Genomic DNA, 27,986 nt, shown 5'->3' with positions numbered 1-27,986 from the left:
TCTCCGGACCGCAGGCCAACGCTCTAACCACTAAGTAAAACCGGCCAGGGCTACATGTCCTGGTTTTAAAAAGTAACATGGTCAATACAAATGTGACCCAACATATACATTTAGTGTTATTTACAGATTTTTCTAGAACTAATCTACATTCTCTGTATAAACATGGAGCTTCTGTTAGCTCAACACATTTTTGTTTTTAGTATCAGAACTCATCAGCTGACTCTGTGTCCCAGCCACAGGACTGCAGTTGTTCATCCTGTGGGAATTCAACTTCTATGTCATAAACAAAATTTGGATCATCTTTCTTCTTCTGATTTTTCTCAAAAAGTTCATCCATGATGCTCTTCCTTTTGGCAAGTTCCTTATCATCTAGTTTGTTCAGGTCTTCCTCAGGATCAATGGTTGTTTCCCGTCGAATTTGTTCCATTGTTTCTGCCAAACTCTGCCCCCATAAGTAACCTCGTAAAAAACTGAATAATTTCTCTAGCTGTCTCAGGGACACTTGTTCCAAGTAATTCTTGTGTCGTGGATTATTCTTTAATTGTTCAGCAGCTCTGTTGCAATCTAGGAGGGAAGAAACAAAACGATATACTACACAGAACCTGTACACCACAAGCTATTGGTGCACCACAAACTACTGACAGCATTATCTGCCATTATAGCCAAGTAGCTAAGTAGTTTTTTGGGAATGAATTATTCTGCAGAACTATTTCTTTACATTGAGCTTTGAGTGTGGTAGAGGAAGAAGGGATGTATTTTTTTTATTTTCTTAACTTAAAATCACTTCAAGAGATGTTAAACACTTTCAACTGAAGAAAATGTCTGAGAAGAAAAAGTAGTATTACAGAATTAGGTATTAATACTGGTAGTAAGAAAATGTCGAGACTACAAATAAAAAACACATTTGAAGGGAGAAAAGGAAATTAGTATTATTGAATTATGGTTTCTCATTTAACTCACATGGAAATTCTGAAAGGGAGGGGATTATCAATTTCCTCTTACAGATTAGAAAACTGAAGCTCACTGAGAGTTAAGTAATTTAGCCAGGGTCACACATCTGTCCCAGTAAAGACATGATTTGAACCTAGGTATGTTTAACTCTGAATGCCATTGCATAAGACTCAAATCATTCTTATTAAGTGATTTAGAGAATATTTAAGATAAAACATGAGGTACCTGAAAACTTTGAAAAGTTTCGGACAGGCATGATGCGCTGGCGACTTTTCCCCTTCATTTCATTCTCATAGATTAAGATAATAGCGGGAGGCTGGAACCTAATGCCACATTTCTTGGCAGTACACATCATTCTCACATACACTTCAGGGTAAATCAGAGGAAATCTGATGAAAATGTGTTAGTCACATAATGACTTCCTGAAAAAGGGAGTGGGGAATTAATGTTGGATAAATCACATTCCTTCTTATCCCTCCTCCCCAAAAGATTTGGCTCTAGTTCAGATCTAGATCAGTTCTAGAGATGCATGTTCAACCTATCAATCTCAATATTTCTAGAGTTACCCTGAAAGTTTAGTTTGGCCCTGGGTTAGCCTTAGTCTGTTGGATCCCTGATTCAGTGAAGTGTGTAGGTATGTTTATACATGAGCCTAGAAATGCAGTTCAGCTTGAATCTCTTAGTGTACTGTATTCTTAATCAAAGACTGCATATGAACCCATGAGTCAGCCCAATAACTGACTTACAGGATCTTTTTTTTTTTTTTTAGTGTTTTTATTGATTTGATTTTTTAGAGAGAGAGGAAGGGAGAGAGAGATAAAAACATCGATGTAAGAGAGAAACATCGATCAGCCGCCTCCTGACACGTACCTCCACTGGGGATCTAGCCCGCAACCTGGGCACATGCCTTGCCCAGGAATTGAACCGGGACCTCTCAGTCCATGGGACAATGCTGACTCCACAGAGCCACACTGGCTGGGCTACAGGATCTTTTTTATTTACCAGTTAAACAAGTATGTACAAGCACCCTCTATGTCAAGGTACTAAAAGTCTTTTAAACCTTAAACATTGTATGTCCTGAGAGGTTCACCAGACCAGATGTTTCCCTTGTACTTTCCCAATCATTTTACTCATTGAGTTTTTTGTAATTACTTATTTAATAATTTATCTTCCCTTCTATTCTCTATGCTCCATGAGGGCAGGGAACATATCCACTGATTACCACAATATTAATATCCCAGCACAATACCTGGAATGTACTAGGCATTCTGTACATACTTGTTTAATTCAGTGTATTAAAATAAGACAGCCTTGCCCAGGCCGATTTGGCTCAGCGGTTGGAGCACTGGCCTGCGGACCAGAGAATCCCGGGTTCGGTTCCCGCTAGGGGTACATACCAAATAAAAAAATAAAATAAAATAAGACAGCCCCTGTACATCCCAAAAGTTTTTAGTCTAGAAGTCTGATAAAAATGGCAGACATAATGCAGAATCAGCATATACAAGGCAATAAAGTTTACATGACTTTTAAATTAAACTTATTTGTCTCATTATATATTTTTTTCAGTTACAAGAAACACAGCTGTTCTGTAGGTTCATACTTTCTATTTCCTCTTCCTTCCTCTGCCCCCAATGCCAAAGTACACTTAATTATAGGGGCTGTACTTTTTTACCTCCTTATCCTCCATATTGTGCCTGTTCTTTGCTTGCTGTTCATTATTGTTTGCCCTCTAGGAAGGTGTTCTGCTTTCTGGCCTTTCCCAGTTAATCCCTGATTATTGTAACTTACTTTGGATATAGCATTGAACAGTAAATAGAGTAGTGGGTCATTTTTGCTTTTGTAAATTGTTTTCTTAGAGCACAAAGATGATGTATTGCTTATCAACTGCAAAAAATAAAATCACTAGAAATCATACTGCATGAGAGGTAAAAGTCTAATTTGTTGCAGTGGGACACAGGAGCCTTCCCAATCTGGCCCCCTGGTAGTCTCAACTTGCTTTGTGTATCTTCCTTTGCACTCTCCCCTCCCCTGCCCCATCTACTCCCTACCCCCCACCTCCACCCCTTTTCTGGAGCCAGCCACTTGGAACATCACCTGTCTCACCTTCAACCCTTCACACTATTAAAAAAAAAAAAAGTATAGGGACTGCTTTAGATGTGACTATATTATTCCTGGGAAAATTTGCAAATACCAAGTAGAAGTACCAAGCAGCATAGGGTAATGATATCTTCATAAACTCAGTTCTGTCAGCGACTCACTATAGGAACATATTTATTTAATACATGTTCACTGTAGAAAACTAGAGGTGAAGGTGGAACAGGGGGAGGAGAAAACAAAATAATCACCCTTGATTCCTTCCTGTCTTTTTTCTAGACATACAGTTTTATTTTTTTTAACTGTAGTATGTTTTTTATATTATACAATTTCCTGCCTTTTATATTTAACAACTTAAGTGATTTTGTTCTTAAAAGTTCCACTAAATGTTGCCCTGGCCAGTGTTGCTCAGTGGTTAGAGTTTCGGCCCTTGAACCCAAGGGTCATCAGTTCAATTCCCAGTCAAGGGCACATACCTGGGTTTCTGTTGGTCCCAGCCCATGGGGTGTGTGCAATGATGTCTAGGATGTTTCTGTCTCTCCCTCTCTCCCTTCCATTCTGTCTAAAAAAATCAATGGAAAAAATATCCTTGGGTGAGGATTAACAACAACAAAGTTTCAACAAAATGTCAATTTTTATTGACTGCCAAATGTTTGTTTTAAAGATATACCACTTACCCCTTATTGTTGGATGTAAGAATTTTTACTCTTAGAAAATTAATAATATATAAATAACTGCTTTTTCAAATTTCTGTGCTCTGCCCCTGACCTAATGCAATGATCCCACCCCACCCACTCTTTCTTTTTCTTATTTTTTTAAAAATATGTTTTATTGATTTTTTAAAGAGAGAGGGGGAGGGAGAGAGAGAGACACACATCCATGTGTGAGAGAAACATTCATCTGCTGCCTCTTACACGCTCCCTACTGGGGATTGAGCCCCAAACCCCGGACCTCTCAGTCCATGGGACTGAGCTCAATCCACTGAGCCACACTGGCTGGGCTCTTCCTATTTTTTAAACAAACAATAATCCCAGTTCACTTCACTAAAATTTGGTGTATTAATAAACTTAGTAGAATCTGGCAGATCCTACTAAGCACAGTATAAATTCCACACACTCAAGCAAAAGGCTGTATTCATGAAGGACGTATGCAACTGATACTCAATAATGTAGTTTTTTTACTACAGACTACATTTTATTTTTAAAATGTAGCTTTTATTTTTACTAAAATAATGTTTGTATTTTGTTTAAAATGTAAAATAGTTCTACGAGGCTTATAATAAATAACTACCGTCCCTTTCCCTTCCTCCTCCATAGGCAACCAGTTTCATTTCTTTCAAGTGTTTTTCCCAAAATTTATTTCCATAGTTCTTAATAGCGTGCGTATACTACTATTTTCAGTTTTATTATCTTTTGACATCTTTCCTCTTTGAGACATCCGTCCTACAATCCTCTGTTCTGCCCCAATCTGCAATGGATACTCTCGGCCTATTTACAGATTCAACTTAATCCATGAAGACAAACACATTTACCCAACTCTTCTTCCTAGACAGTAACACTCCACCCCCCACCCCCCCTTCCCCATAGGGACTGCCATGGACTAGCCAAGCATCCTCCACAGCACCTAAAAGTGTACGGATTTTGACAACAGGCAGACAATCCTCTCCCTACTCACTTCTCCACTAGTGAAAGACTGACTTTTCTACCCTTAGAGAAGTACAGAAAGTACATCTTCTGCAGGCCATCGTCTAAAACCTCCACGAGGGGGTGGTTTCCACCCAACTGCAATGCACAAAGCACTTGACTCGACTTTGCGGCCGGGCGGAGCCTGGCGCTGCAGAAAGAGGCGACCGCCGCAGTCTCGCGGACGTGACTACGGGGTGAACTCTCCACAGGGAGGCCCGAATCCACAAATACCTGGATATGGAGGTGGAGGCCGACAGCGGGGGATGCCGGCTCCGAAGCCAGCGCGCGGAGATCAGGTTCAGGTTAGAAGGCCACGGAGCCGTTCGCGCAGAAACAGCCCTGGTGCACTCACGGCGCTTGCGCCTCTCGTCGCCCCGCCCCCGACCGGGAAGGCAAGGGGCGGGGCAGCGAGGGAGCGAACCGGGGCGGCCGCCTCCTGAGACGCCGGAACTTTCGGGGGCCGGGGCCGCGGAGAGCTGGGGGAGCCGCGGGGCCGAAGGCGTGCGCGCACCGAGACCCCGTCCCCGTCGCTAACTCCGTGGCTGCGCGCTCTGGGAGCGGCGGGAAGCGTATGCAGGCTGTCCACCCTCATTTCATCCAGGCGCGCTCCTCTACGGTGCACATTCTCCAGCGCCCTGGCTGCCCCGGCCGTGGTCCTGGCGGTCCGGGTGGTGGCCTGGCTGCTCCTCTGGGAGGCGGCTGGGCGCACCTGCACGTCCGCCGCAGCCCTCACCGACGCGGGTAAAGGGAGGGGCGTGGCTGCGGGAGTGAAGGGGGGATTTGAGGGCGAAGGAGGTGTCTTGTCCCTTACGCGGTTTGCAAAGTGCTCGACTGTTTCCTGGTGCCTAGAACTGTGGGGTGAGCTGGAGGAGGTTAAAGGCCACCTGCCTCCTCTTCTCTCTCTGCGCCCGCCCCCCGGCGTAGCTCTGTGGACTCTGGAGAGTCGGGCTTTGTTGTTCCGTGGCAGGACTGGCCGGGCTGTTACCACGTGTGAACAAGTACAGCCTTGAAGCGTCTGCCTGTGAGGTGTGACTCCACCTGGGGGCGTGGGAAGAGGAGGACGCCTAGTTTGTCTCACTAACATTTTTGATAGAAGACTGGTTTGGCCTGGGGTTTCTTTATGACTCCGGTGTAGGCAAGCGAGTTGATTCATTTCTTTGGACCCCAGTCCGTGGGCTGCAGTGCTATGCTATCTATGTGTCACGGATCCAGCCCTAAGCTAAAAACGCTGCCCAACCCGCGTGGATCTTTCAGTGTGGTGGGGTAGACGGATTCCTGTAGTGATAATTAGAGAAAGCGGTAACCATTGATAGGGAAAGAAAAGTCAGAACAAATCACGTGAGTTTCTTCCTCTGGAAAATGAGGACATTAAACTAATATCTGCCAGTCAATGCAGTTCTACTTTTGTGTGTTTACATATTACATCTCCAAATTTATATGAAGAAAAGATTATGAGGCTAAAGAGATTTCTTTTTTTGTTTAAATTTTTTTCTTTATTGATTTTAGAGAGGCAGGGAGAGGGAGAGAGATAGGAAACATCAGTGAGAGAGAACATTGATTAACTGCCTCCTGCAGGCCCCCCACTGGGGATTTGGCCCACAACCTGGGCATGTGTCCTGACTGGGAATTGAACCAATGGCCTTTTGGTGTATGGGTCTTTGCTCAACCACCGAGCCACACCAGGTAGGCTAAAAAGATTTCTTAAACAACTGGACTTGGTGGTTTCTAAAGACTCTTCCCGCACTGGCAATTTATGATTAAAAAGGGGTCAATTTACAGAGCCATTACAGACCACAATAACCGAATAAAGTAATACTTAAGAGAAAAACTATTGAAGATGAATTCAAATGCAACAAATTTGTTTTGAAAATGGTACTTTTGCCTTTAAAAAAATCATAAATTGTTTAGTATTTGCTATATACTGTTTGTAAATCAGCCTTTCTACCATCCCAAGATGAATGTGGATATACTCCTCTCTAGTGTATATCCCAGTAGAATTTAACCCTATTTATCTGATTTTTTTCTCTAATTTACTGTTTTGGTATTTTAAAACTCTTATTCCCCTCCCCACTCCATTAAAATTAAACATGATGGCTCTTGCAGGTTTGCTCAGTGGTTAGAGCATCAGCATGCAGATGGAAGGGAATATATCTAATGTACCTAGCAACATAGAATACAATATGGTTTCAATGTGTTTGTTTTGATGTTCTTCCTTCATACTGCCAGCTTTTTTTTTTTTTATCCTCACCCAGGGACATTTTTCTATTTTTTGTTCAGGTAGAGTGGGAGGGAGAGAGAGAAACATTGATGTGAAAGGGACACATTAAGTGGCTGCCACCCGCACGACCAACCAGGGCCAGGGACAAACTGCAACCGAGGTACGTGCCCTTAGCGGGAACGGAACCCAGGTCTCTCCGGACCGCAGGCCGATGCTCTAACCGCTGAGCCAAACTGGCCAGGGCGATTTATGATTATTCTAAGTTTATAAAAGAACACCGAAAATACTCCAGTTTTTGTTTTTGTTTCTTTAAACCCTCTCAACATCTCCACAAGTCATAGTGTATTATCTTCTCAGTTGTTTTATTTAATATGTTTATCTTAATTTCAGAAAGAGGAAGGGAGAGGGTGAGAAAGATAGAAACATTGTTGAGATATAAACATCAATTGGCTACCTCCTGCACATCCCCTGCTGGGGATTGAGCTCGAAACCCAGGCATGTGCCCTGGCTAGGAATCAAAATGGTGACCTAGTGTATGGGACGACGGTCAACCAACTGAGCCACACTGGCTGGGCTGTCTTCTCAGTTTTATAGGTGTAGATGGTAGAATACAGAAGTTGCCAGTGTGTATCTAAACACAGTTTCAGTGAGCTGGAATAAAAACTGAGATTTTTCTGCCCTGGCTGATGTGGCTTAGTTGGTTGGAATGTTGTCCCATACACCAAAAGGTGGCGGTTTCCATATTCTAGTAAGGGCACATACCCAGGTTTCAGGTTTGATTCCCAGTCAGGGCATAATTGGGAGGCAACTGATGTTTCTCTCCCCTCTCACCATTCCCCACCCTCTACCCTCTTCTTCTCTCTAAAAAAAAAAAAACCTTGAGATTTTCTGGCTCTTTTTTAGCCATTCTGTTCTTTTTGATGTTCTGGAATTACCTGAATAAAGTAATATTGATAACAAACACATATAGCACTGTGTGGTAGGACCTGTTCTGATTACTTCTACAAAAATCAAGTTCTCATGATAACTAGCAGAACAATAAACTGTTTTGTGCAGTCACACAGACAGCGTTTTGAAGATAGGCAATCTAACTCCAAAGTCAATGTTCTTAACCCCCATGCTATACTAGAAGTAGATTTATATGTAGCTCAACTTGCTTCAGTTTTTATTTTTAATCCTCACCCAAAGTTGTTTTTTCAAATATCTTGGGGGGGGGGAGGGGAGTGAAACACATTGATGTGAGAGAGACACATTGATTGGCTGCCTCTAGCATGACCCTGACCAGAATCGAACCCGCAACTCTTTGGCTGGAATCGAACCCGTGACTCTTTGGTCTGAGGGACCACGCTCTAACCGCTGAGTCAAACTGGCAAGAGCAACCTGCTTAAGTTCTAAAAGTTTTTGGTCCAGCCGGTGTGGCTCAGTGATTGAGGGTCGACCCATGCACCAAGAGGTCACCAGTTTGATTCCCAATCAGGGTATCTGCCCAGGTTGTGGGCCAGATCCCCAGTGGGGGGCATGCAGGAGGCGGCCAATCAGTGTTCTCTCTCATCGATGTTTCAATCTCTCCCTCTCCCTTTCTCTCTAAAATTGATAAAGAAAAAAAATTTTTTTAATAAAATAAGACATTTTGTTTTTAGGTTAGTTAGATTTTCCAGACAAGTAAAGCCTATTAAAACAATTATTTTCTATTTATTTAAGTATTTTTTATTGAGTGCTTGTTTTATTTTTTAAAAAAAAACTTTTGGTTCTTATAGGCACAAGGGCCACTTGTTCTGAAATTATTTTGCGGCAAGAAGTTTTGAAAGATGGTTTCCACAGGTAAGTTGCCTATTGACTTATGCTTACATCAAAGTATTGTTTTATATAACATAAAACAAAAAAAATCAGTAGTTGAAAAATACATATACTGAAAAAAAAATCAGTTGCTTTTTTCCAATCGTGACAGATTTATTATAATATGGTTACAGTTTGAAATGATGATTAAAATAACTGGAGAGAAGGAGAAAACAAATTTGTTTACAATTTACCATATATTTAGAAGTTATATATATAATATCCCATTTAATCTCCATAATGGTTGTGAGATGGATGATACATTTCTTGTTTTTCAGGTAAGGTAACTAGGGCTGAGAATTGAAACAAGTTGGTAGTGGGTAGGGCAGTAGAGTTCTGGTTCCAGTTTAGGACTATCATACTCCAAAGCCATGTTCTTAAGTAGTAAGAGAGTATACCACCCTGAATCACTATTTTTGATTTACTTGGTTCCAAAGGACAAAGCTGTTTCCAAATTAGAAATTATTGTAAAAAATGAATATTTACCAGTATTGAAGATATTTATTTTTTTATTTTTTTATCCTCACCCGAGGACATTTTTCCATTTTTTGTTCAGGTAGAGTGGGGTGGGGAGAGAGAGGAACAGAGAGAGAGAAACATCGATGTGAAAGGGACACATCGAGTGGCTGCCACCCGCACAACTGCAACCGAGGTACATGCCCTTAGCGGGAACCGAACCCGGGTCTCTCAGGACCGCAGGCCGACACTCTAACCGCTGAGCCAAACTGGCCAGGGCCCAGTATTGGAGATATTTAAAAGACTGGTAAATAGTTGTGGAAACTGTACCATAAGAAAATTTCCTAGCCCTGGCCAGTTTGTGTCAGTGGTTAGAGTGTGGACCTGTTGGACCAAAGAGTCGTGGTTTCGATTCCAGTCAAGGGCACATACTTCATAGTTTTGGTTTGATCCCTGGTCCTGATCAGGGTTGTTCAGGAGGCAACCAATTGATGTGTCTCTCTCACATCGATGTTTCTCTCTCTGTCTCTCTCTCTCTCTTCTCCTCCTCCCTCCCTTCCACTATCTTTGAAAATCAATGGAAATCTTTGGGTGAGGATTAATAAAAAATAATAATAAATTTAAAAAATCAATAGAATGTTCTCGGGTGAGGATTAACAAAACAAAAATTCTGATACATTTATTTTAAAAATCATTTTATTGTATAATCACCTTAAGCTAAAATATCTCACTCTCCTCACTCTTCAAAGTTAGCCTGCTTGTGAATGACTAGGAGGTAGAGTAGAAAGAACTTGGGTGTTTTTTTTTTGTTTTGTTCTTAAACTCAGACAGATTTGGGATCAAAATGTAGCTCTGTTATTTAGTACCTATATGGCTTTAATCAAGTTAGTTAAGTCTACTACATTGTTAGTAAAATTGGATAATGATAGTATTTCCTCATTAGAGTTGTGAGAACTAAATCAGAGAATATATGGAAAGCCCTTTAATGTAGTGCTTGTCACATAGTACATACCCAGGAAATGTTAGTTATTATTATTAATAGTGAGATAGGTGATCAAGCTGGGCAATACAGTTTTAGTCAAAGAGGAGATATGACTATAAAGTAATAAAACTGACTTTGGGAAGGAAGTCACCTCTGAAAGGAGTTTTTGACAAAGTTCCTGACACGTTTTAAGCAATATCAGCGTAATTATGCCAAGTGTGTAGCTTCTCTCTTTAAAGTAATTGGGATGTATTCTCAAGAGGATTGGGAGATAATAAATAATGTAAAAATGATGGTGTAATCATAAATGATTCCAATAAGGAAGAAAGAAGTTCCTAGAGAGGCTATTGTGAAGGCAAAAGTAGCTGTCCAATGATAAGTACTGCAGATTAAAAGCAGGACATAAAACCAAATATGAAGAGGGACAGAACCCACACATATAGCTTCAGAAACTCGAAATCTGTTATTTGAGACCTTCAGAATATGCCAGTAATCATTGTTTTAAGTAAGGCTTTTTAAGCCCTGGTCTGAATGGCTACACAGGGGAGTTTTACTGATCATTCGAAGAACTATCACCTATTCTCCTCAAACTATTAAAAAACATTCAAGAGGAAGGAAGACTTCCAAGCTTTCTTTATGAGGCGAGCATAATCCTAATTCCAAAACCAAATAAAGACACTACAAAGAAAAAAAACAAAACACTACAAAGAATCAGATTACAGGGCAATATTGCTGATGAACATAGATGCCAAAATCCTCAGCAAAATAGAATCTAGCAATATACTAAAAAAATCATACACCACAACCAAGTGAGATTCATCCCAGGGATGCAAGGCTGGTACAATATTTGAAAACCGATAAATGTGATATACCACATAAACAAAATGAAAGATAAAAATCATGTGATCATATCAATAGATGCTGAAAAAGCAGTTGACAAAATCCAGCATCCATTTTTGATAATAATTCTCAACAAAGTAGGAATAGAAGGGTCATATCTCAACATAATAAAGGCCATTTATGACAAACCTACAGCCAGCATCATACCCAATGGAAAAAAACTGAAAGCATTTCCCTTAAGAGCAGGAACAAGACAGGGATGTCCACTTTTACCTCTTTTCTTTAAAAATAGTTTTCTTTATTGATTTTAGAGAGAGAGGAAGAGAGGAAGGAAGAGGGGGAGAGAGAGAGAGAGATAGAAACATCAATGAGAGAGAACATCGATTAGCTGCCTCCTGCATGCCCAGCTGGTGTGGCTCTGTGGATTGAGGATCGTCCCTTGGACTGAGAGATCCGGGTTCGGTTCCCAGTCAGGGCATATACCTGGGTTGCAGGTTTGATCCCTAGTAGGGGTCATGCAGGAAGCAGCCAATTGATGTTTCTCTCTCACATTGATGTTTCTATCTCTCCCTTCCTCTCTCTCTCTAAAATGTCAAAAATATATATATATATTTTAAAAATACATATATATAAAATATATATATATATATATATATATATATATATATATATGAAGTGGCCATTACCGCAAGGCTCATATAGCTCCTAAGGCTTTACCCTATTGAGATTTCTCTCTCTCTCTTTTTTAATCCTCACCTGAGGAAATTTTTCTATTTGTCTTAAGGTAGAGAGAGAGAAGGAGAGACAGGGTGAGAGAGAGAAACATCGATGTGAGAGAGACACATCGACTGGTTGCCTCCCACACGACCCTGACCAAGGCTGGGGTCAAACCGCAACCAAGGTACGTGCCCTTGGCTGGAATCGAACCTGGCACTCATTGGTCCCTGGGCTGATGCTCTACTGCTGAGCCAAACCGACCAGGGCACCTTATTGGGATTTCAACGGAAAGTTTTGGTTGGTATCCCCATTGGGATTTCTATGTTTTGGTTGGTTGGAATGCAAATGTCTCCCTACCTTGTGTGAATTTTAGCATTTCTCATCTTTTAGTTCCCTGGTCATTCTTTGCACATCTTGTGGAGTTACACCTTCCTCAGGCTTATCTCAGTATTCAACAAAAACTCCAGGAGACTCCCCAATTCAGATTTCTAGAGCTCTTTCTACATAGTTTCCTCGTCTCTGGAACTTAGTGCTGTAACTTCCAGCCACTTCCGCTTTCCTTAACTTGTTTCTGTTTTCTCACCTAAGCAAAGCTATTGTGCTGTGCTTTGGATCTCATTTCCAACACTTGGTCAAAAATGTGTCTCCAGACAGAAAGCTGGGACAATTATACATTTAGGTTTATAGTCCCCTTCAAATTATATTGGCACCTTTATTGAAAATATGTGTGTGTCTATTTTTGGAGTCTATTCCTTTCCATAGATCTTTGTCTGTTTTCACACTAATATAGCTATTTTCAACCTTTTTCATGGTGTGCCATGAGATGAACTAATTACTAAAATTGTGTGGCACATCAAAATGTATATTTTTTGCCAATCTGACAGAATATTTAGATATATTTTATTTTTATTTATTTATTTATTTTATTTTTATTTTTTTATCCTCACCCGAGGACATTTTCCCATTTTTTTGTTCAGATAGAGTGGGAGCACGAGAGAGGAACAGAGAGAGAGAGAGAAACATCGATGTGAAAGGAACACATCGAGTGGCTGCCATCCGCACGACCGACCAGGGCCGGGGACAAACTGCAACCGAGGTATGCGCCCTTAGCGGGAACCGAACCCCGGTCTCCCAGGACCACAAGTTGACGCTCTAACCGCTGAGCCAAACCTGCCAGGGCTATTTAGATATATTTTGATTCATTCACACTGGACGGCTATTGTGTTGGCTGTTGTCATTTTTTTGCTTGACAATCTAAGGGAAAAGAGGTCAGTGCCCCTGGCTAAATAGTCAAGTATTGCATGTTTAAAAAATTCTGTGGCTCACTGGTTGAAAATCACTGCATTTACATAATACTGTGGCTTATGACATGAATTTATGAAAGATCTAATGGGTGGTCTGACATGATATAAATATTTCACTTGACTTTGTAGTCTTCTTTATAATCTTTGAAATACAGTGTTTCTCCTAATTTTAATGTAATGTTATGCTATCTTGTTAACAATTGAATGAAGAGATTTACTTTAAACATATTTGTCTTACAGAGACCTTTTAATAAAAGTGAAATTTGGAGAAAGCATTGAGGACTTACAGACCTGCCGACTCCTAATTAAACAGTACATTCCAACAGGACTTTTTGTGGATCCATATGAATTGGCTTCATTACGAGAGAGAAATATAACGGAGGTAAACTATTAGAGGATTTTTACAATTATTAGAGGATTTTTTTGAGAGAAAATTTTTTAGGGATGCTATAATTTGGATTAAGACAAAATAGTATGCAAGAAAACATTGTAGTATTTGTTATTCATTTTGTAAAAGTGTATAAAATATAATTTTTTAGATAGTATAGGAGTATTCTTTAACAAGTGAGTGATACTTGTCAGTAGTAAGCCAACTAAACTGAGCTAGTTAAATGCTTTTTGGCAGGATGGTTCCTAGTCTAGTGATTAAGAAAATAATATATGTATTTAAGAAGATTAACCATGAATAAATACTGCTTCAACAGCAACTTTGTTAAATTAGAGAGACCTAACCCTATATCCTCGGGTGAGCTTGTGATAGTTTGTAAGCAACCTCATATCATTTTTAGGTAGGTCTACTAGATACATTTAATCAAATCTCTCATATTCTTTGAAAACAGCATTATATTAGATTGAAACATGAAATTGCTGTTTTGTAGGTCAAAATGAATATGCCATGTTTTTGAAACCTTAAGTTTTACTCAATCAAAATAGATCATATTAGCCTGGCTGGTGTGGCTTAGTGAATGGAGCATTGTCCCATGGACTGAGACGTCCCAGTTCGATTCCTGGTCAAGGCATATGCCTGGGTTGCAGGCTCGATCCCCAGTAGGGGGTGTGCAGGAGACAGCCGATCGATATTTCTATCTCACATCGATGTTTCTATCTTTCTCTCCCTTACTCTATCTCTAAAAGAAAATCAATAAAAACATATGTAAAACAAAACAAAACAAAATCGATAGGATTTCTGCCATGCCATCTATAGACCAGGGACCAGATATATTCTCCCACTTGAAATTAACATACAAGAATTAACATCCCAGTGTCAGAAAAATATTATATATTTCATTTTTATAAAGTTTTACATATTTCTGTTATAAGTTGTTCAAAGCCACCAATTACTATGTTTTAATTAGGTTTTTTAAAAAATATATTTTTGCCCTGGCCAGTTTGGCTCAGCGGTTAGAGCATTAGCCTGCGGACCAGAGAGTCCTGGGTTTGGTTCCCGCTAAGGGCACTTAACCTCGGTTGCAGTTTGTCCCTGCTCCTGTTGGGGTCATGTGGGTGGCAACCATTTGATGTGTCTCTTTCACATCAATGTTTCTCTCTCTCTCTCTTCTCCCCTCTCTCCCTCCTCCTCTATCTGCAGATAAATGCAAAAATGTCCTCAGGTGAGGATAAAAAAACAACAACATATATATACACATTTTTTTTTTTTTAAGCCCTGGCCTGTTTTGCTTAGTGGTTAGAGCATTGGCCCCCAGACCAATGAGTTGCGGGTTCAATTCTGGTCAAGGGCACGTACCTCAGTTTTGGTTCGTCCCTGGCCCTGGTTGGGGTTGTGTGGGAGGCAACCAGTCTATGTGTCCCTCTCACATCAATGTTTTTTTCTCTCTCTCCTTCCCTCCCTCCTTCCCTCTCTATCTGAAGATAAATAGAAAAATATCCTTGGGTAAGGATTAAGAAGAAAAAAAATCAAGAGAGCCCTGGCCAGTTTGGTTCAGTGGTTAGAGCGTCAGCCTGAGGACCAAAGGTCAAGAGCACGTACCTGGGTTGCAGATTTGATCCCTGGCCCCAGTCAGGGTTGTGTGGGAGGCAACTAAACGATGTGTCTCTCTCACATTGATGTTTCTCTCTTTGTCTCTCCCTCCCTCCCTCCCTTCCATTCTAAAAATCAATGGAGCCCTGGCAGGTTTGGCTCAGCGGTTAGAGCGTCGGCCTGCGATCCATAGAGACCCAGGTTTGGTTCCCGCTAACGGCACATACCTTGGTTGCAGTTTGTCCCCGGCCCTGGTTGGGTCGTGCGGGTAGCAACCACTCGATGTGTCCCTTTCACATCGATGTTTCTTTCTCTTTCTCTCTCTCCCTCCCACTCTATCTGAACAAAATATGGAAAAATGTCCTCGGGTGAGGATTCAAAAATAAAAAATAAATAAAAAATAATAATAAGTAAATAAATAAATAAAAATCAATGGAAAACTATCCTCGGGTGAGGATTAACAAAGGGGAAAACAAGAAATCAAGAGAAGGCTGAGACTCAGCAGCAATGGAAGAATTAGGAACGATCACCAAGAGCAAAGATGTATCATTAGAGGCCAAGGCCAAGCATCCACACCCTCATATTCCCAATTACTATGTATGGATGCGAATGTTGGATAATGACGAAGGCTGATATGAAAAAAATTGATTAATTTGAAATATGGTGCTGGAGGACAGCTCTACATATACCCTGGACTGCCTGAAAGATAAACAAGCACTTCCTAGAGCAAATGAAGCCTGAAACGTCGCTGGTGCCAAAAATGACAGAACTGAAGCTGCCCTACTTTGGGCACATTCTGAGAAGGCAGAGTTCTTTGGAAAAGACAATAAGGCTGGGAAAAATAGGTAGCAGGAAAAGAGAAAGGGCAAATATGAGATGGATTGACTCCACAAAAGAAGCCATAGGCATGACTTTATAGGAGCAGAGCAGGGCTGTTAAAGATAAGACATTGTTGCCCTGGCTGGTGTTGCTCAGTGGTTAGAGTGTTAGCCTGCACACCAAAGGGTCTCAGGTTCAATTGCCGGTCAAGGGCACATACTTGGGTTGCAGATTTGATCCCTGCCCCGGACTCAGCGTATTTGGGAGGCACCTGATTGATGTGTCTGTCTCACATTCATGTTTCTCTCTCTGTCTCTCTCTCTCTGTCTCTCTCTCTGTCTCTCTCTCTCTCTCTCTCCCCCCTTTCCACTCTCTCTAAAAATCAGTGGAAAAAATATCCTTGGGTGAGGATTAACAACAACAACAAAAAAGAAAGGCCATTGTGGATATCATTCAGAGGGTCACCAGGAGTTGTAGCCAATTCAGCAGAATGTAACACACACAAAATGGTGCTAATAGTTCCTACCTGATAAGATTCTTGTGAAAGTTAAAAGAGATAATGTATATAAATCACTGTGTGAAATACCTGGCAATAGTAAGTACTCAAAGAAAGATATCTTTATTGATATCAGGTCATATATTCGTCCTTGTTGACAAGATGGAAAAATTTGGGCTGTGTTATTTTTATGTGTATCTAGTTGTACCCAAAAAGAGTTCATTAGCCCTGGCTGGTTTGGCTCAGCAGTTAGAGTGTTGGCCGAAGGACCAAAGAGTTGCGGGTTCGATTTCAGTCAAGGGCACGTACCTCAGTTGCGGTTTGTCCCCAGCCCTGGTCAGGGTCCAGCGGGAGGCAGCCAGTCGATATGTCTCTCTCACATTGATGTTTCTCTCTTTCTGCCCCTCCCTCTCCTACTCTAGCTGAAGATAAATGGCAAAGTATTTTTGGATGAGGATTAAAAAAAAAGAATTCATTAAAAAATTTCTTCTTTTTTTAAAAACTTATCTTTATTGTTGAATGTATTACAGATGTTCCCCAGTTTTTCCCTCATTGACCCCCTCTTCCTGGCTCCCACCCATCTCGCCTTCCCCACACTATTGTCTGTGTCCACTGGTTATACATATATGCATATAAGTTCTTTGGTTTATCTAGTCCTGTGCCCCTCCCCCCTTCCCTTTGAGGTTTGTCAGTTTAAAAACCAATTTGTAGTTTTTTTTTTTTTTTTTTTATCCCCACCCGAGGACATTTTTCCATTTTTTGTTCAGATAGAGCGGGAGGGAGAGAGAGGAAGAGAGAGAGAGAGAAACATCAATGTGAAGGGACACATCGAGTGGCTGCCACCCGCACGACCAACCAGGGCCGGGGACAAACTGCAACCGAGGTACATGCCCTTAGCGGGAACCGAACCCAGGTCTCTCTGTACCGCAGGCCGACGCTCTAACCGCTGAGCCAAACCGGCCAGGGCCAATTTGTAGTTCTTAATTCCTTCATCTTTTCACCCATCCTCCCAAACCACCTTCCATCTGGCAGCCAACAAAAAATTCTTTGTATCTATGAGTCTGTTTCTGTTCTGCTTGTTCATTTGGTTTGTAGTTTCCATTGTTGATAGATGTGTATTTATTGCCATTTCATCTATATTTTTGATAATCTTCAAGAAGACCCTTCAACATTTCATATAATACTGGTTTGGCTTTAATATAATTACTTCTTTAGCTTTTTCTTGTCTGGGAAACTCTGTATATGTCCATCGATTCTAAATGACAGCTTTGCAGGATAGTGTAATCTTGGTTGTTGGTCCTTACTTTTCATCACTTTGAATATTTTTTGCCACTCCTTTCTGGCCTGCAAGGTTTCTTTTGATAAATCAGCTGACAGACTTATGGGAGCTCCCTTGCAGGTAACTAACTGATTTTCTCTTGCTGTTTTTAAGATTCTCTCTGTCTTTAACCTTTTACATTTTGATTTATAATATGTCTTGGTGTGGACCTCTTTGGGTTTATCTTGTTTGGAACTCTCTGTGCTTCCTGGACCTGTATGTCTGTTTCCTTCACCAAGTTAGGGAACTTTTCTGTCATCATTTTTTCAAATAGGTTTTGAATTTCTTGCTGTCTCTCTTCTACTTCTGGCACCCCATGTTGCAAATGTTGGTACACTTAAAGTTATCCCAGAGGCTCCTTAAACTATCCTCAGTTTTTTGGATTCTTTTTTCTTTTTGCTGTTCTGATTGGGTGTTTTTTACTTCCTTATGTTCCAGTCCAGGTTTGCTTCTTGGCTTCACCTACTCTACTACTGATTCCCTGCAAATTATTCTTTTAGTCAGTGCATTCTTCATTTCTGACTGGTCCTTTTTTATGTTGTTGATGTTCTCACTAAGTTCCTTGAAATTTTCATTAACTTCCTTGAACTTCTCACTAACTTCCTTGAACTTCTCACTAAGTTCCTTAAGCATCCTTATAACCAGTGTTTTGAACTCTGCATCTGATTGATTGTTTATCTCCTGTTCATTTAGTTCTTTTCCTGGAGTTTTGTTTTCTTGCAATGGGGACATGTTTTTTTGTCTCCTCATTTTGGCTGCCTCTCAATGTTTGTTTCTATGTATTAGGTAGAGTTGCTATGTCTCCTAGGCTTCATAGGGTGGCCTATTGTAGTAGGTGTCCTATAGGGTCCAGTGGCACAGCCTCCCTGGTCACCCCAACTGGGCCCTCAAGGTACACCCCTAGCGTTGACTGTACACCCTTCTATTGTAATTGAGTCTTGATTGCTGTTGGCATATCAGTGGGAGGGATTTGGTCAGGCTAATCAGCTGCAAGGACTGGCTGTGTCTACCTTGGCGCTGACTTCTGACTCCTTTGGAGGATCAGCTGTGCAGGGGCCCACCACACAGAGCAAGACTTACTTCAGGAGGGCTCTGGTACCCACTGAGTCCACTCCTTGAGTGTGTCACTTGTGGAGGTGGTTGGGTGATCTGAAGCTGTCCACTGGGTGTACTGGCCCTGGAGCAAGGTCAGCCACTGCCTCTGTTCTACCTGGGGCGACCAGGCATAAGCTACCAAGAGATCTGCAGATGGTGGGGCTTGGAGGTACCTAGACAAAGCCAAGCTGTGAACCAAGGCTGGCTGCTTCTAGTGCCAGGCCTGGGGCCAGTTAGCGATAGGTATGGGGCTCACTGAGGCCAGATGCTGTTTGAGAGAATTTAGGAGAATCTGAAGCAGGATCCAAGACAAGTCAAGCCTATGGTAAAACCACTGGAAACAGCTTGGGTGGGCCTGAAAGTTGGGTGGGGCAGGTCCTCAGGAATCACCAGGGTGAGGCGAACAGTATGAGCCAGGTTGCTAGAGTCCCAGATATGGTGACCCTCTGCCAGCCCTCTCTGAAGGGTTTACCAAAGGAGAAAGCTGCCACTCCAGCTGTCAGCCCTGATGCCAAACAACTCAGTTCTCCCCCATATGTCTCTGATGCCTTTTAAACTGCCTCCCCCATGCTGGAGCCTGGAGGGAGCAAGTCCAAGTAAGTCTGTGCAGGCCCTTTAGGAGGAACTGCCTGGGACTCTATTAGCCTCAGCCTCCCTCAGCCTCAATTCTTGCTGGTTTTTCTAGCCAGAAGTTATGGGGACTTCTCTTCCTGACACTGGAACCCTGAGCTGGGGTCCTGGTGTGGGACAGGGACCTCTCACTCCTCAGGGAGGACCTTCACAGCCAAAGTATCTCTCCTAATTTTTATCAAACACACATGTGGGTGTGGGACAGCCCATCAGCTCCTCCCCCCAGTCCTACCAGTCTTGGTGTGGCTTCTTTAATTTCGTAGTTGTAGGACTTCCATTCTGCTCGATTTCAGACATTTCTGAATGATGGTCGTTCTGTAGTTTAGTTGTAATTTTGATGTGGGTGTGGGAGGTGAGTACCATGTTTACCTATGCCGCCATATTGACTTGAAGTCTAAAAAATTTCTAGCAAAAGATCTCTAGTAATTTTCCTTAGGACTTTGCTCTTGATCTTCCTGGTCAGCATTTTTATCCTTAGATAAAAATACAGAAGACTTACATTTCAATGTTAGATAAATATTGATTGACAGGTTGGGATTTCAGTTAAATCTCAACAGTCTAGAAAAAGTGGACTGAAAGATAAAATTTAATAGATATAAATCTAAAGCCCTGAGTTTAATTGACTAAAAGCTCATTACTTGAAAAAGTAGGATGGGAGTTACTTAACGCTTCCTGAAAAAAGTTCAAATTAAAAATTTACGGATGAGCCCTGGCCGGTTTGGCTCAGCGGTTAGAGCGTCGACCTGCGGTCCTGGGAGACCCGGGTTCGGTTCCCGCTAAGGGCGCGTACCTCGGTTGCAGTTTGTCCCCGGCCCTGGTCGGTTGTGCGGGTGGCAGCCACTTGATGTGTTCCTTTCATGTCGATGTTTCTCTCTCTCTCTCTGTTCCTCTCTCTCCCTCCCACTCTACCTGAACAAAAAATGGGAAAGTGTCCTCGGGTGAGGATAAAAAAAAAAAGAAAGAAAGAAAAATATACGGATGAGTAGGTGGAGCATAGGGTCAATGGAACTATTCTCTTTGATACTATAATGGTGGATACATGTCATTTTACATTTGTCAAAATCCACAGAATGTACAAATAAAGAGTGAACCCCAACTTTAAAACTATGGACTCTAGTTAATAATGTCTCAGTATTGGTTTATCAATTGTGATAAATATACTGCACCAGTGATTTTCAACCTTTTTATCTCATGGCACACATAAACTAAATACCAAAATTCTGCAGCACACCAAAAAATATATTTAGTTTTTTGCTGATCTTGCCAAAATATATAGGTATGATTTGATTTGTTCATACCGAATGACAATTGTTGTGTTGACTTTTGTCATTTTTTAATATGACAGTCTAGGTGAAAAGAGGTCAGTGGCCCTGGATAAATAGTCAAGTATTGCATGTTTTAAAAATTCTTGTGGTGCAGTAGTTGAAAATCACTGTACCACACTTACGTTACTAACAGAGAAAATTGTGTGAGTGTGTGTGGAGGGTAAGGAAGGTATATGGGGATGCTATATTTTCTGCTTTTTTTTTTCTGTAAGCTTAAATCTGTTCTAAAAAGTAAAGTCTATTAATTAAAAAATAATAATTTATCTAGCCCTGGCCAGTTTGGCTCAGTTGTTAGAGTGTTGGCCTGCGGTCCGGAGAGACCCAGGTTCGGTTCCCGCTAAGGGCATGTGCCTCAGTTGCAGTTTATCCTCGGCCCTGGTTGGGTCGTGCGGGTGGCAGCCACTCGATGTGTACCTTTCACATTGATGGTTTTTTTTCTCTCTCTCTCCCTCCTACTCTACCTGAACAAAATATGGGGAAATGTCCTCGGGTGAGGATAAAAAAAAAATTATCAATAGCTATATCACTGAAATAAAGCTGCTTAAAAGCTAATGCAAGTTTTGGCTGAGGAAGGTAATATTGCCTGAGTATTTCCAGAGGCAACTAATATGAATGGTTTGGAAATCATGTCATGAGAAATGGAGAGAACTGTGAATATTTCTCTGGGGAGGAGAAAACGTAGTGGAGGCAGCTTGATTAAGGACCTCTGATGTTTGAGGACGCTTAGAGAAATAAGAAACAGATTTATTGCAGATATTGTAAGCAAGGATAATTGGGGTTATAGGCCAGAGTATCAAGTTTCTACTCATAGAAAAGGGATAACCTTTTAACAGTAGATAAAATGAAACAACTCAGTCATTGAAAGTAATCAAGCAGTGGCTGGATACTTGAAAAATACCCTCACTGGGATGGTGGTTTAGTTTGACCACCTCTGAGTTTCCTTATAACTCACAGATTATATAATTCCTTGACCTTTACCAGTGAGTTCAACATCATGTGAAAAAAGATGGCACTTGGTGTTATTGTCAAATAGGAGAATTAGGATTCTTGCTTTGACAGGAAGAAGTTAATGCTGTTTTTTTCCTCTCAGATATATATTAGGGCTTTGAATAGAGAATCTAGAGAGAAGTTGTGTGTGTGACTACATCCATACACACACACACACACACACACACACACAGTTATTATATATATAATGCCTATATATATATGTGTGTGTGTTTTTATATATCAATATGTATCCATATATGGATACATAATACATGTACATGTGCATATTATAATTTAGAACTAATTTCTGCCACGAATATACTTTTGGTGTAGAATACTTATTTTAAAATGGTTTTCACCATATTATTTTCTTAAGGAATCATTTACCATTTTTTCCATTACCTTTTTATACCCAGTATAGAAAGAGTGCTGACCTTTGCTTTGACTTCCTGACTACAGTGATCTTTCTCACTACCACTTATTTGCTTCTCTGAAGAACAGGAAATTACCAGAATGATATCAGTCATTTTTATCCAATACTGGGTTAACTTTTTTGTCACAATTTTCATACTTACTGGAAAGCTACATTTATTCACAAAATTTCTCTTTTCTTGGTACCTGTTTTATCACGTAAACAAAGGTTGATATGGAGATTACATAGAAATAATTTTTATTATGGGAAAATTTTGTACCTCAGTATAATTTCCTTGGTTTACTTTTAGTAAATAGACTTTTATTAAAGACAGATCACATCTTATATTTTCTTAACTTGAGGATGGAAGGGGAATGGAAAGTGTATATAAAGGGGATGAATTTGAAATTTCTTTTCACCTGTATAGCCAGCCGTCTTCTGGTTTTATTTTTGTTTTTTAAATCTTCTTCATTCATTTGTTTTTCTTAGATTAATATTTGGGTGGGTTTTTTTTTGACAGGCAGTGATGGTTTCAGAAGATTTTAATATAGAAGCTCCCAACTATTTGTCCAAGGCATCTGAAGTTCTCATTTATGCCAGACAAGATTCACAGTGCATTGATTGTTTCCAAGCTTTTTTGCCTGTGCACTACCGCTACCATCGGCCACATAGTGAAGATGGAGAAACCTTTATTGTGGTCAATAACCCTGATTTACTGATGTATTGTGACCAAGGTGAGAGTTGTACTTCTTTTCTGAGGGTTGAAAATAAAAATAAAGGTATGGTGGCAGATATGAAATCAAAGGATAACAAAAGCATGTTTCTTTTTTCTTTCTTTCAATGTTTTTATTGTAAAATAAAGCATAGATATAGAAAAACTTCACAAATACATAGTTTAATGAATTATTTATGAGGCATATATCCTTGTAACTTCCACCCAGGTCAAGAAATAGAACTTTGCCAGCCACCCTAGCAGCGACTCTATGTATCCTGTCTCAAGCATAGCCTCCTCCTTTCTCCTAGGACTGAACTCACTATCCTGACATTTAATCACTTCCTTATATTTCTTTATACTTTTATCATCCAAGTGGGCATTCTTAGAAACTATAGCTTAGTCTTGCTCTTCAAAATGTTCTCAGAGTTGGGGTTTTGGTGATAGTACTCATGCAGTTCATCTGACTCTTTTATTTCCTGGAAATTGGCAGTTGGCTCCAGAGGTATGATCAGATTCAGATTTGCTTCTTTTGGCAAGACTATAGGTGTTCTTTTATAAGTAGATGTATAATGTCTGGTGTATTTCTGTTTTCAGCCATTGATCCTCATTGCCCTTTTGCTGTTTTCTATTTATTCATGCTGATATTACAGTACTTACAGCTATTGGTGTTTTGTTTCCACTTGCATGTATTTGGTATTTGAGGGGGTACTTTATCACCTTGTTTTGCTATAAACGTGGTCTGTGAGTGTTTGGTTGCTGCCCAGCTGGTGTGGCTCAGTGGTTGGGTGTCAACCCATGCACCAAGAGGTCACCAGTTCGATTCCTAGTCAGGGCACATGCCCAGGTTGTGGGCCCAATCCCCAGTGGGGGGCATGCAGGAGGCAGCCAATGGATGTTCTCTCTCATTGGTGTTTCTCTCTCCCTTCTTCTCTCTCTAAAATCAATAAAGAAAAAAAACTATGCTGTCACCATTTTCAGTTTTCCTAGAATCAAGACTTCTTTAATTTAATAAACCTCTTTCAGATTTTTGTTCTTTGTGTCTCCGAATTTGGGCTGATTAGAACATTTGCAAAAGTCAGTAGCACCATTACTAAAGACAAGCAGATAGGAAGTTTTTAATCCATACATTTGTTGCCATCATATGTTTCATTATGAGAAAATAAAAATGTGTTCAACTATGATAGTTTTGTTCATCCAACCTAGTTTTCTGTTTCTATTAATGGTACCTTTGACTTATCCTAACTAAAGTTTGAAAATGTGTCCCCTCCTGAGAGAGCATCTGGGGTTCTGTTATTGTTTGATTTTTGGTCTGTTTTTTATATAGGTGTGTTTACTCTTTGAAATTTATTGAGTTGTATGCTTAGGATCTGTTCACTGTTCTAAATATGTGTTATACTTTAAGAAAAAGTTTCATTTACAAAATTTAAAAAGTGGCCCCTAGTATAATGGGGTTTGTTAAGAAGTCATGCACAGTCTTTGTGATTTCATAATTTCTTAGGCATTCCCTTAGAACAGGCTGTTAAAATAAAACATGTGATAGATCCAAATCATGTACATTGTGTATTAAAATGTTTGAATACTCATATCCCATCATGACAGATTGGCCTAGCCTCTAATCCAGATACAGGTTTTGTGATATAATCTTCTACCACTTTTTCTCAGAGTTTCCAATTTTGAAATGCTGGGCTCAGTCAAAAGTGGCAGCTCCTTGTGCTTTGAAGAATAAGGATATTTGCCAGTGGAACAATATGAAATATAAATCAGTAAGTTAATATTTTAACTTAGAATTTTATATTTGACCATAGGAAGCTGTTTTTTCTTTTATTTTTAATGTTTCTTTTCTATGGATGGCAACAGTGGTTCCTCCTTTATATAGAATCATGGAATCATTTAATTTGGGGGGTAGAGATTTAATGTTAGTCCCATGCCTCTTGGTCAGAGCTTAACTAGAGCTGATAGACTATTTAAAGGTATGAAATGGCTAAGAAAGACAGTGGTATGTCCATCTGGTTAAAACTTAATTTTGTCTAGAATGTTTTATTAATTTTTGAACAACAAAATAAATTAGTTAACTTCATTGTATTTCACAGAACAAGTGAAAAAAAGGAAAATAATACTCAAAGTAGTATGATTTCAACTGTAATAGTTTTTAGACAATTGTATTGCTGTTATATATCTAAACCTAGGCTGTTTTCAGGCCATTTTTAGAATTTTGACCTCTCAAGTTGTTTTTAATTATTAAACTAGGTAAGTATTAATACTTCATTAACACCGGTTTTGTCTAAGAAGTCTACAGTTTTCTTCTTATCTTCCTTAGATAACATATTCTACTTCTTTCCTCTCTTCAGAGTGGTTAAGTCTTTTTTTTATATATATTAATATGTTTTTATTGATATTTTTAGAGAGAGAGGAAAGGAGAGATAGAAACATCGATGTGAGAGAGAATATCGATGGGCTGCCTCCTGCTGGGAATCAGGCCTACAACCTGGGCATGTGCCCTGACCAGGAATCGAACTGGGACCTCTCAGTCCATGGGATGATGCTCAATCCACTGAGCCACAGTGGCCAGATTGGTTAAGTCTTTTTGCAACATCTCCAGCCCCTCTCCTCTTCTTGGAGGTGAGGGGTAGGACTGAAAGATCCACCTCTCTTATCACATGATTGGCTCCATTGGCAACCAGCCCTCATCTTTAGGTGCTTTCCAAAAGTTACTTCATCAACATAAAAGACACCATGCTCACTCTCAACACTTAAGAAATTCCAACAGTTCAGGAAGCTTTGAGCCAGAAAGGGGAATGAAAAACAATTATGTATTTCCTATTATTATTATTATATAAATCACAATATCACACATGTTACCTCAGTTTATTTCAAACTCTAAGATACATCTGGAGAATTGCATTTAATTTTCTTATGTTAATGAAGAGTATGATTACTGTTTATTTATGATTTATTGCTTTAAAATTTGGTAGTGTGCATTGCTATAAAATAAGTAATTACCCTGTTAAAATATTAGGAATTCAATTCTCTTTAAGACCATGTAACTTGAAATAAGTGGTTCTATTTAAGCAGTTTGAGTTTTTTTCTTTGCTTTGTGTTATAGGTGACCATTACCAAGGTGATGATCTATACCAAGGCTTGTTTGTTTAAGATGCCAGTTTTTGAAAGATAATTTTCAGATAGCACTTTGTTACAGATTGTGTTGGTAACATAATCTTTTTTGGAGGTGAAATTATAATCTAAGTATTTATAAAAAGAAGCCAAAAATAAAAACATTACCACATTTTAAATGTTTTTAAAATCTATTTTTAGTCTGGCCTGTGTGGCTCAGTGGTTGAACGTTGACCCATGTACCAAGAGGTCGCTGGCCAGGGCACATGCCCAGGTTGTGGGCCCAATCCCCAGTGGTGGGCATGCAGGAGGAGGCCAGTCGATGTTCTCTCTCATCGATGTTTCTATCTCTCTCTCCCTCTCCCTTCCTCTCTCTCTCAAATCAATAAAGAGCCTTGGCCGGTTTGGCTCAGCAGTTAAGAGCATTGGCCTGTGGTCCAGAGAGACCCGGGTTCGGTTCCTGCTAAGGGCACATACCTCTCCCTCCCACTCTATCTGAACAAAATATGGAAAAGTGTCCTTGGATGAGGATAAAATAAGTAAGTAAATAAATAAAGAAAGAAAGAAAGAAAAAAAAAATTAAAAGCCTATTTTTAAACCATAAAATTTCTCAGAGTTTCTAATTGAACCCTTTATTTTCAAAACCAAATAGAAAATTGAAACTAAGTTGAACATAGGAGCACTTTTGTATTGCTAGTCATTATCACAACTAATTTGGTGTGTTAACAGGAAACATTTAGTTGTGTGATATGTGAAAAACAAACTTTTAAAAACTAGGAAGAGAAAGAGCAAAACAAAAATGAATGGATACTTTAGTTTTATTGTTATTTTAATATTTTTCCTTTAGGGATTCAACTTGGAGAGAATTCTGTATTCTAATATGAAATTAGTAAGGGGAAGTAAATGTTTATATTGGTTACAGAGTTGACATTTGGATTTAGCCTACGTTTTTTAAAAAGAATATATTCGCCCTGGCTGGTTTTGCTCAGTGGTTAGAGCATTGGCCTGTGGTCCAGAGAGACCCTGGTTCAGTTCCCACTAAGGGCACGTACCTCAGTTGCAGTTTGTCCCTGGCCCTGGTTGGGTTGTGCGGGTGGCAGCCACTCGATGTGTCCCTTTCACGTTGATATTTCTCTCTCTCTCCCTCCCAGTCTATCCGAATAAAAAATGGAAAAATGTCCTCAGGTAAGGATTAAAAAAAAAAAAAGAATGTACTCAATTCTATGTAAAAAGTAGAAAAGGTCAAAACTAAGAATTTAAGAATTATTGTGGGAATTGAGTCTGATTTTATTACATTAAATAAAATGTTTAATCCAAAAAAAATCATTCAAAAATGTTTCATGTAGTGTAGAATATTTAAAAGAAAAAAATTAAAAATAAAGAAATAGTGATCTCACTTAGAACTTGCATGTTAAATGTCTCTAACTTCTATATCCACCTCTCTTCATAGGTATATAAGAATGTGACTCTACAGGTTCCAGTGGGACTGACTATACATACCTCTTTAGTATGTTCTGTGACTCTGCTTATTACCATCCTGTGTTCTACTTTGATCCTTTTGGCTGTTTTCAAATATGGCCATTTTCCCCTATAAGTTTTATGCAATTAAATGCTTTCTATAAACCCAAATAAGACCTAATCATTTGTGACTAGAAGTGTTCTTCTAGAATTGTCATTACTTTTGTCTTTTGTCTTCATTTTTGGATAAACATGTTTACTGGAGGAAATTTTGGATCATTCTCAGCTAATTCCAAAATTTAGTGCTCTGTTGTGTAGACCTTTGATAATCTTCAAGCATCTAGTGCCAGTAGAGGAGACTTAATTCTGTTAAATTACTATTTATTTTGTGAGAAGTGACTTTATCTTTATTTGGGTTACAAAAATGAGTACTTTATCTATTAGAGACAAATTATTCTCATTTTATGAATAGAAACATTTCAATTTAAGCTAAAAATTGAGAAAAATCATTATAAATAAGAAAATAATTTGGATGAATGAATTTATTTAAATCTTA

The 27,986-nt window shown here is 39.7% G+C and overlaps 2 protein-coding genes across 3 annotated transcripts; one reads left to right on the top strand and one right to left on the bottom strand.

Moving 5' to 3' along the window:
* Positions 1-5,053, bottom strand: CEP19 (centrosomal protein 19). Of its 2 annotated transcripts, XM_036242950.1 has the most exons (4): positions 4,962-5,053; positions 3,522-3,607; positions 1,177-1,373; positions 1-564 (listed from the first exon to the last, which is right to left on the bottom strand). In XM_036242950.1, the coding sequence occupies exons 3-4, from the start codon at positions 1,304-1,306 to the stop codon at positions 203-205; spliced, it is 492 nt and encodes a 163-aa protein (XP_036098843.1). In that variant the 5' UTR covers positions 1,307-1,373; positions 3,522-3,607; positions 4,962-5,053; the 3' UTR covers positions 1-202. The 2 variants fall into 2 exon arrangements, with proteins under 2 accessions (XP_036098843.1, XP_036098844.1); XM_036242951.1 differs by lacking the exon at positions 3,522-3,607 and having other exon boundaries at positions 4,962-5,051.
* On the top strand, positions 4,832-27,952 carry PIGX (phosphatidylinositol glycan anchor biosynthesis class X). Its single transcript, XM_036242503.1, has 7 exons — positions 4,832-5,122; positions 5,207-5,471; positions 8,706-8,769; positions 13,324-13,465; positions 22,667-22,880; positions 24,524-24,624; positions 27,423-27,952. Exons 1-7 carry the CDS (start codon positions 4,832-4,834, stop codon positions 27,564-27,566), a joined length of 1,221 nt encoding a protein of 406 aa, XP_036098396.1. The 3' UTR covers positions 27,567-27,952.
* Positions 27,953-27,986: the final 34 nt, after the last annotated feature.

The sequence above is a fragment of the Molossus molossus genome, unplaced genomic scaffold (assembly GCF_014108415.1).
Source record: "Molossus molossus isolate mMolMol1 unplaced genomic scaffold, mMolMol1.p scaffold_m16_p_5, whole genome shotgun sequence".
NCBI lineage: Eukaryota > Metazoa > Chordata > Mammalia > Chiroptera > Molossidae > Molossus > Molossus molossus.
Note: the sequence above shows the minus strand (reverse complement) of the source record. Positions and strands in the feature narration are given on the sequence as shown.